This window comes from Plasmopara halstedii (assembly GCF_900000015.1).
Source record: "Plasmopara halstedii genome assembly, contig: Scaffold_289, whole genome shotgun sequence".
NCBI lineage: Eukaryota > Oomycota > Peronosporomycetes > Peronosporales > Peronosporaceae > Plasmopara > Plasmopara halstedii.
The window spans coordinates 503,771-513,333 of record NW_020187210.1 but is presented as its reverse complement, the minus strand read 5'-3'; the positions used below and the strand labels follow the sequence as shown (position 1 = coordinate 513,333).

General features: G+C 43.8%; 3 protein-coding genes across 3 annotated transcripts; all 3 read left to right on the top strand.

Annotated features, from left to right (window-relative positions):
* Positions 1 to 918: 918 nt before the first annotated feature.
* Positions 919 to 2,216, top strand: PHALS_05387 (Copine; the record flags this gene model as incomplete). The annotated part of the gene is made up of 8 exons (XM_024722952.1): positions 919 to 979; positions 1,046 to 1,067; positions 1,163 to 1,199; positions 1,281 to 1,304; positions 1,374 to 1,455; positions 1,528 to 1,869; positions 1,929 to 2,105; positions 2,173 to 2,216. The coding sequence occupies 8 exons, from the start codon at positions 919 to 921 to the stop codon at positions 2,214 to 2,216; spliced, it is 789 nt and encodes a 262-aa protein (XP_024573977.1).
* Positions 2,217 to 2,562: 346 nt separating this feature from the next.
* PHALS_05386 (yipf6-like protein) lies at positions 2,563 to 3,482 on the top strand (the record flags this gene model as incomplete). Its single annotated transcript, XM_024722951.1, has 5 exons — positions 2,563 to 2,673; positions 2,760 to 2,850; positions 2,920 to 3,082; positions 3,150 to 3,298; positions 3,373 to 3,482. 5 exons carry the CDS (start codon positions 2,563 to 2,565, stop codon positions 3,480 to 3,482), a joined length of 624 nt encoding a protein of 207 aa, XP_024573976.1.
* A 2,958-nt stretch (positions 3,483 to 6,440) lies between these two features.
* PHALS_05385 (uncharacterized protein) lies at positions 6,441 to 7,125 on the top strand (the record flags this gene model as incomplete). Its single annotated transcript, XM_024722950.1, has 3 exons — positions 6,441 to 6,458; positions 6,550 to 6,658; positions 6,770 to 7,125. 3 exons carry the CDS (start codon positions 6,441 to 6,443, stop codon positions 7,123 to 7,125), a joined length of 483 nt encoding a protein of 160 aa, XP_024573975.1.
* Positions 7,126 to 9,563: the final 2,438 nt, after the last annotated feature.

The following is a 9,563-nucleotide window of genomic DNA, read 5'->3' as shown; positions in this document are numbered from 1 at the left end:
TGACATTTGCAGCACTTTGCGCAGAGGTAGCGTATCGGGCCACCTATTTAGTTCAACAAACTTGATATGTGAACCGGCTTCAGATCGTTTGCGAGGGGCAACAGATTTTAGCCGTGCTCGAGTCGACATATACATTGTTGAGGGTTGCAGCATTCACATGCGGTGAAGCGTACCAGCCCACTATCATACAACGAGCTGTCACAGTACGTTGGGGCTTGTACAACGTCATTTTGAAGGTAAGGATCATATTTGCACGATTGTGTGGGTGCACAGTAGTACAACAGACTAGTAGCTCGGCGCTTCAAAGTGCCGGAGATTATGCTCGCAGAACCTCCCCTTCGATGAGACTCTCGCTTCAAATCGTTGCAACGAGTGCTGTATTCTGACTTCGCCATCGCCGACCCGGCCTACGTGCATCCGCATCGTCAATTGGATGTTTTGAATGCGGTGTGCGTTCACCATTCGTGCACTTCTTTCCATATCTTGCTGGTAGGTTTCGATAAATTCGTCCATACCCGGCCATCTCCTGGCTCAGCTGAGCAATCTCGGCTTGATAGTTAGCATGAAATTCGCTGATCACCACAGCTCCGGTAGATAGAGGCATCATGAGCACGACGAAGGAGCATCTGCCTTCTATATTGCTTCACTGACCACATACTGATACTGAAACCTACTTGTACAGCATATGGGCTACAAACATAAATTTTGAGCCCATAGAACTGTCGTATATTTTCACTATTCGAATAATGAGTCCTCTCAATTTAGCTGAGACAATGAATTTAACAGCTGCTTGTAAATATTAAAAATCCATCCGCACCTTCATATTAGTAATCCATATTTATTACTCCGTAGTACGACTATTCTACAATTTCTACCTGGCTGTGAGGAGACAGTCTATTGCCTGAACTACATCTAGTCATGGGCTGTGCACCAAGCAGCGAAGTCTTTCAGCCAATTCCTGACAGTTTTGAATCTATTGGTGCGTATTGATATGTCTGCGCGTACTATCGTGGAGTCCAATTAAGTGTTTGATACGCTGAAACAGAGGAAGTGCAGAAAGCTCTTCGGTCAGTTCTTCGACCACGTGATGATTTTAGTTTTGAGCATAGACTGATTTTTGCATTTGAATGTCGCTATTACTGGCATCGACGTGATGTTAAAGACAAGTGGGGCTGCAGTCTTCAGATTTAATAATTGCGGTAGGTGCCGCACAGCAAATGATGGACATACTTCTTTCGTCTGACTTGCTACTGTGTTTGTGTTTAATCATTTTTTGATAGGTCGACTTTACAGAATCAAATTTGGTATCTTGAATTACTTTACGTGGTGCAATTGTCAATGTTATCAAGACACTAACTGGTTGTAATTTTTAGGTGAAGGGGGCGGAAACTTTCGAAGGTCGCTCGTTACACTATTTGGACAAGACTGGCCGTGTGAGGAATCCATACCAGGAACGTTGCTATATTGTACATAGCTAAAGTGTTGATGCAAATCCTGAATAAGAGCTATTTTGATTTCTGCAGACAGTAATTTCAGCTATAACACGAGTATTTGAGCTCTTTGACGACGACGATTCGATTCCAGCCTTTGGTTTCGGTGGCTATCCAGAACGACCAGTGGAAAAGAGATATTTTCCATTTGTAGAAGGTCGAGGTTGTGAATTGGATGAGGTGTTGCAGCAATACTTTGCAATAGCTTCCAGGATGGAACTCAATGCTTCAGCCAGTTTTGTACCCGTGATTCACAAAACAATCAAGATGGCCAGGAAATCGAGCAGGTATCACATTTTGATTATCATATCAAATGGTCACATTGATGATCCTGCTCTGGTCCGAAAAGCCATTGTGGAAGCATCTGAATACCCCATTTGTACGTTGCTTTAACATTTATCCATTAGTCCACTGGTCTTTACTTGCTTTTCTTTGTAGCCATTGTCATGATTGGTGTCGGTGATGGCCCCTGGAATATCATGAAAGAATTTGACGACCAGCTACCTGAACGCCTTTTCGACAACTTTCAATTTGTAGATTACAACACTATTCCTAGAGGTAACCTGAACAATCCAGATGGAGGGTTTGCATTGCAAGCACTTATGGAGATCCCAGGTATGTTGTCAAGTAAAACACGCTTGATATTTTATGGTGGCTCACGTTTTTATGTATTTGATGTCAGAACAATACAATAAAATGCAAGCGCTTGGACTGATCAAGAACTAGTGCAGCTCACACCTCTATATTTCTGCCTTTTCTATTATATTGTAATGTAATATTCCAACAAGGCATGTTAGTTTATCTAAGCTAAATGAATATATATATATTTAAATAACTTTTTGGGGTTTTGTAGTGCGAAAGATTCAGATCGTAGCAAACGAATATATTAAATTTCCAGAAAAAGTATTGAAGTTCAACTTTTTGTTAGTGCGGAAATTTTCGTATGAAACCGGAGGTTTCCCCCAAAATTTTAATTGAAATGTCTTCTTAAAAGAAATTTCAACGATGCAACATATTTTTGTTGGGTTTAATCAAAATATTAATTTACCACATAAATAGAGTAGAATTAAAAATGGACGAAAAGAAAGCATGCGATGTACCTGGCATCGAGTTAGTATCAGGCACCATCAGCTTGCCATCACCTGACACTAATACGCTTGATGAGCCCGTTTCTACTACAATTGTAAGCTGCAAGCTTTTGTTTCTTTTTTTGCTCTCTCTACTTGCATGTTTGACATTATTCGGAACTAAACGACGCGTGTCCGACAGCTTCGTGACTTACGTCTCGTGGGAGGCAAGCTACGTGTTGTTCTGATGCCCAGTAATACGTCGGAAGAGACGCTTAAAGCACTACGAGACTGTAACGATCTATTGCTGAACGAATGAGCCGATTCCGACATCAGCTTACTGGTTCTTGTGTATCAATTAGGGGATTTATGGGGTCCGCTGCTGCTATGTCTAACGCTCTCCATCATGTTAAGTATTACGGCTCCGGTATCGCAGTCGGCCATGGTATTTACAGGAGTCTTTATTGTGGTTTGGGTCGGTGCCGCCGTCGTAACTATCAACGCACAGCTGTTGGGTAGTGCCATGTAAGTCCGTTGGAATTTCTTAAGTATGTATTCGTGCTGAGATTGGGCTGAATATATTGTTGTACAGATCATTCTTTCAAAGTGTTTGTGTATTGGGATACTGCGTCTTTCCTTTGAATATTGCCACATTGATGTGTATGTTGACCAAAGTTGTGGTTCCGCACATCTTATTGCGAATGGTCATTGTCAGTATTGGATTTCTTTGGTCAACACGAGGTGTGTATCTTGCTCGTATGTTAAAATTGCATGAATTGATAATGTTTTTATGATATTATTATTTCACTGCGTAGCGTCAGTTGTATTCATGTCGAAGTTGGTACCTCCAAAGCGCAAGGCGCTAACAGTATACCCTGTGTTACTATTTTACTTGTTGATCAGCTGGATGGTCCTTATCCAATAAATGAGATTTTTTGCTAGAAGTTTTAAATTATCGAAACTCAAAAACAATCATACATTATTCCAACAACATCGTATATATCGTACAATCTTGATTAGAAGGATATCTTTTATAGGTTGCAGTCTCATTAGACACTAATGATGTCTACTTTTATCCATCAATCGTTTCAGATTGATCTACCGTCTACACAATCTGAAGCTGCTCTCGTAGTCCGAGAAAGCATGAAGCTTAGCCACCATTGTCGTGCTAGATATTTTACCGATAGTTTTCGACCTTCCTATTCACAATTCTTTTACGTGATTTAAACTTGTTGCGACATTTCATAATTTATTTGCTACTATTCGCCCCATGACTAAAATGTCTTTTGACGACGCACGTGCTGTGACTAGTGAAGTATTGAGTCACATCTTTTAGTTGTTCAAGCAATGGTCACGAGAGCAAAAACCTTACACTTTTATACAATTTACGTTGCACTTTTGTGTAATTTTGAAATTTCTCTATAAATACTGAAGTTGCAGAAAATAAAGCCAGTATTATCACATGATTATATTTTTCAATTTAGTTGAGTCATATAATCTATGCCATTTGTGATCTAGCAGAGCATAGCAGGTAAATAGTGGCCAAAGAGGCTCTAAATTCTGCTCCTGGGTAAAGAGTACGAGCATATCATCTGTGTGTTTGTTAACGCGAAATCTTGAAGCCAAAGCTTCCAGTGTGCTAAGGCTTTGAATTTGGATAGTTTGAGACACCAAATGCTCTAATTTGAAGTGTGCATATGCACGTCTGCACAGCTTAAGGCTTCCTGTGTTACAGCACTGACCCATTTGACACCGAGCGCGTGGTGGTACCTCATGATAAATACCTCAAGTCTAAAACACTGTACAAGGCACATCATATATCTTTGTGGTAGCCACCTCGAAAGAGGAATACAAACTGTTCGGTGGGCGCTATGCATCGGTGGTATAAGACCTATGAGTGGCTGATAACATTAATGCGTCCGGGTCAAACGTGTCATCGCGGTTTTACCGTCGCCGCCTGTCACCAGACTGCTGTTTATGGCAGAGTGCTGACTTTTCATCCAGTAGAAGCTTTGTTTTCGGCCTTCTCAAAGATGCTTGCGGTCACACTGGAGCTGTGATTTTTGCGAGCCGTTTGGACAGAATTGCTTATCTCATTGTTGTTGCATATTCCGTAACCAGCGAGGGTGCAATCAAAGCTGCAACTAGACAATTTTTCGATTGCCAACATGGCTTGCCGGTTGTCATTGTGTCGGATCAACATCAGCGCTTTGAGGCGAAATTCCCGCAACATTGTTTGGCACCAGATTGAATATATCAGTCGCTGACTATCAGCAGACACATGGTTGGCTAAACGCGTTAATAGAGGGGTGGAAAATACCGAACAAAGCACTTGCGCGGAGAAACTGCGATGATGAATCGAATTGATTCCCTCCATTCAGTTCGCGCTAATAGCCTGTAAGTGGAAAACAACGCTGACATATAACTTTGATGGTTGGCCGGCACTCCATTCTTCTGCGGAGGCGAGCGGAGTTGTTAATAAATACCACTAGCGGTGATGACTTTCCACCTTGACGTTCCGTCGTATTTTACGCTGCACAAACGCCTTAATCGTCGGAGGTATGCTGTAATAAATTGGCTTGCAAACTTGTGACACAATTGAGATGGCGCGCCTTCTTCACTCAGTGTGCGAATCGAGCGCGGAACAAAAATCAAGGTACATCCCTCATAAAAAAATTGAGTTCTAACAGCTGCTTCATATTAGACAGGCGGCAAGTTTAAGCGATGAAATTATAATAGCGCACAGATCGATTTGATGGCGTCTTACTCTTCAGTTAGCAGAAAGCACGCATGCATAGGCTTGTAAGGGATCATACAGTACGACGAGGCACTTCTTGATGCTCTTAACTATAGCCACAACATAAGATTTTGGCGCTTGTGGACAGGCAAGATGAGCTTCATGAGCTAGATCCATCTAGATGGAAAATAAATGGACTTTGCCGTGAGCTCCGCGGCGGGGTGTCGCAACACCTAACTCCGTGGAAACGTACGCGCAAAGTGCAGCTTATACAATAGGCAAAGCGCAGCGAACGCTTTCTCCTCGGTGAACGGCATGGCTGTATGTCTCCAGGTGAGAAAGTAGTTAATTTTAGAGTTATCGCGACCGATCTCATCGATAAGAAGCTCAGCCTCAATGTCGAGGATGGCTTCGAGGTCGCTGGACGCAAAGTTTTTGTCTTTCTCAGAGGTATGCTGAGCCGCGTCATGGTTTGAAGGTAAGAGGACTCTCAAAGCAAATGTACTTTCAAGAGTAGACGCTTTTGGGTACCGGAAGTGGAGTTAAAGGGGGTGCTCGTTGAGGGCTCACCTTTGCCTGATTTTTCAAAAGAACATCAAACAGAGGAGCATCGGTCTGTTGAGACGAGGTTTTATGTTCACGTGGGATGTCAACCTAATGTCAAGCAAAACAGGATGAACTTATTACATAATAAACGTATATATATGTACTCTCTCCTGAAACAGCAGATCAAATTGAATACTTGGGTACTTAAGAAGCCCAAGGCTGTTATCCTGAGTGAAAAGTAAAACCTAATTCTTGTGTGTAACAGGGCTAAGGACGCCGCTACCTTAGCACACACTAAACAATATTTTCTTTAACTAACCTAAATATATAATATGACATTTAATACTACTAGTAGTTAGTAGTACTGAACAACTTCCACAATGTATATATAATTCTTTTAACTACTCATGAACGGGACTACCCCGTAAACTTTCTTCTCACTCACAGTTACCGCTAGTCCAAGCCGTAAACGCCATTTAGGAAACATCAGCGATACGCTCGGATTCGTTCCCCGAGTGCTTACAAGACTGGATAGAAACTGTGACATGCCCCTCTCTACCACTGGGAATAAGCACTGAGCTGGTCACCAGAACGATTGTTATGGAATCAGTAAGAGATGTAAATTTTTGCGGGGCCGAGAAGCGGAAGAACTATTAGATGAAATACAGTGATTGCGGTGCGCCATCATTCGACGATGGAACGCTTTTAGAAGCGGAGATTTCCGCTACATGGCATCGTGGCTGTCGCGCTTAATGCTACACACAGCCCTCACTCCATCGCACGACAACGCGAGCGGGCACACGAACTAGCACAGAAACGTTAGCGCGTGAGCCTCGTGCACATACTGGAAGGGTGTACGCGCTACCTCAACACTCCGCGCACACACAGGAGCAGTGAGACCATATGGACCGACATTTCTGCCAGCACAGAACGAGCAGCGGTGACTCAAACTCTATTAGCGCGCTTTGGAAAAGAAGGGCCTTACCATGGTCATCGATTGCCTACGAGCGATACGAGAGTCATCATTCGCGTATCTCGTCTCCTGCAAGACAATGCATTAACAGAGAACCAAGTGACCATTATTATCGCAGCCATAGCTAAGAAACAAGTGGCTGAGGCAGCTACAACGGGGACCGTACGCTCGCGTACGGCACTACAGCCAAATTTCGCTCACAAATTTCGACTCGGGATCTATCAGAAGAGTCAAGTTCGACGTCGCGCTCGCCGAGCTCTTCTCGTGAGTGCTGGACTGTGTCAGGGGGTCTTTCTGCGTCAGCACAGATAGAATGGTCTCGGAATTCTAAACCACATCGGGGATATTCTCTATCAAGCGACGACATGGCCCCCACATCTCTTCCACTGGCGAAAACAGCCAGTCAGCGAACCGCTCAATATCCCTCCCAATATGAAGCATCACGCCTGATGTTGAATGTGGCCGCGTATTGTGATCGACTATACAATTGGAAATACAGGGCCGAACACCGTTCGAGTAAATTAGCAAAATCCAGCGTCGCGACCCTGTGCGCGTGCTAACGCTGTAGTTCCGAAATTATCGTCTCGAAAGATTTAAGCTACAGGAACCCACGCGCTAGGATTAACTTTTCTCAAGAGCGGGATGCTGGGAGCTATCCTTCCCATTTCAGAGCCGAGTTCCGTACCCCTCATTACACTATGGTGCACTTTTGTCAGTGGACCTACTCCCACCCAGCTATCACTCACCCAATTGGGTGCGGGTTGGCAGGGCGGTCAAACCACAGAGATGTGATTGCTTTCCACTTCAGTGACCTATCTCCGGCGTCCTCTATTCGGATCCTATGGGTATCGAACCCGGTACCTCTCTGTTCCAGGCCAAGCTACAAACCAATTGAGCCAGGGATCGGCTCAGAACTACCGTCTAGAGGAGTCCGGTTATGCGCCCGCAAGCACGAAGGCAGGCGCTACGTGGAAACCTTCGCTGGTATATATCGTTCGAGCTGACCAGTTTGTAACGTTGGGTGTAGTAGCATAGCCGTTGAAATGTTCGGTTTTATGCGGCTTGAAGACATGTAGTCACGTTAATTGACCTGATTAATCTAGGCGCTTATTTGCTGAGAAAGAAAGCCATCACAACACCTGCTTGAATACTCAATGGTGGTAATAGTACCAGATCACTAAGTCGGAAAAGCTCTCTATTATCCCGATCTTTTTCAGTCACATTCTCTTTCTGTATATCCACTTCGAGTTGTAGTGCATCACGCACAAAATTGGGGTGGATCATCGTTGTCACACAAAACCATTCACATCGGTTGTGTCCATAGTCAGATCACTCCCGGAATCAGAAATCACGTCGTTTAGACCGAAGTATTTGCAGTATTAAGCTAACTCTAAAGCATCGGCGTACCATCCGACGCAGGCGCAGTCACTTGGACACCGCTCATCTGCGTTGATGTAAAAACAGATTTGAGTATAACGGTCAAAGCAGACAAAAGTGAGACGAATGGTGTTGGCGTTGTCGTCTACGCGTGAGCATGAGACAAAGAGCCTGTGGCGCATCGAAGCGATTTAATATTCGAAATAGCCGGAGCGTGGATGCCGCGCGTTGTTTACAAAAACAAAATCAATCCTGTAAGGGATTGAGCGGCGTTATTGACAGCGTTATTGAACTCGGCCTGGGGCCAAAGGTCTCAAACGACGTGGCGTGACTGCGTATTATGTCTTCGAGTATGTGCTTGACTCTCTCAGTTTGTTCACCCGTTTCTGAACCATCGACATGAAAAGTCGATAATCTAGCGGATAAAACAATTGAGCCAAGAAGGCTGATGTGAATGGGTCGCGATTGGAAACATGGATTCCGGCAGTCATGAGGCCAGAAAACACAGTTGATAAACAGTGATGCGATTTATTCCACCGTAAACGAGGCCTTAACTGCAACAAATGCATCATATTGCTGAATCTATCTACAAAGATAGGAACGTTCGTGCGGTCTGATTGCACGGCGACAAGTCAAATAAATACTCACTTAACATCATGCTTGTGAGGGTATAGGTTGGAGCAACTCGCGGAGAGAGTCGCTCACACTCATCGAGCATAAATAGAAGACAGTGCACGCCATTGCAAGCTATACACCATTTCTCATAAATGATCGGACAGTCTCCGTTTTTTAACACATCCCGTCTTGATGTGTTGATACAGTATAATTCGCTGATGTCAGTCCGTGTATACATTAAACAAAACTACAGATATATTTCAATGATCTCGAGGGTCATCTGTCAAATGCGCGACGCTATGGCTGCGAGTCAGATTGCTTTGGCGACAACATTTCGACGCCAGAGGGACTTGTTTTATTGATGTGAAAAAGAGTGTATAAAATGCTGCTGTTCTACCCACACATGCAGTGTCGAATGCGGCCTATATATCTAAATTGCACCTACGAGCAAAAAATGTAACTTCACACATGTATCCACAGGAATGTAAACGCATCTTTGAGTAGCTCAATCAATACCACGATCTTCCTCTCACGATCTCGTTGAATGCGAAGCCATCTTTCGAAGACTTAAAAATTCTCAGCATCCGCTATAGCTAAACTACTCTACTGTACAGTAGCTATGTATTCTAATTGCGGGTATATGACTTGAGTTTTGCAGTGCGATGACGTAGCTCATACGGCGCATCGAGAATTGGATCATATCAATTTGTACCACTCTGCCGTCACAACAGAATCGGTCTTCGTGATCTAAAGGATTA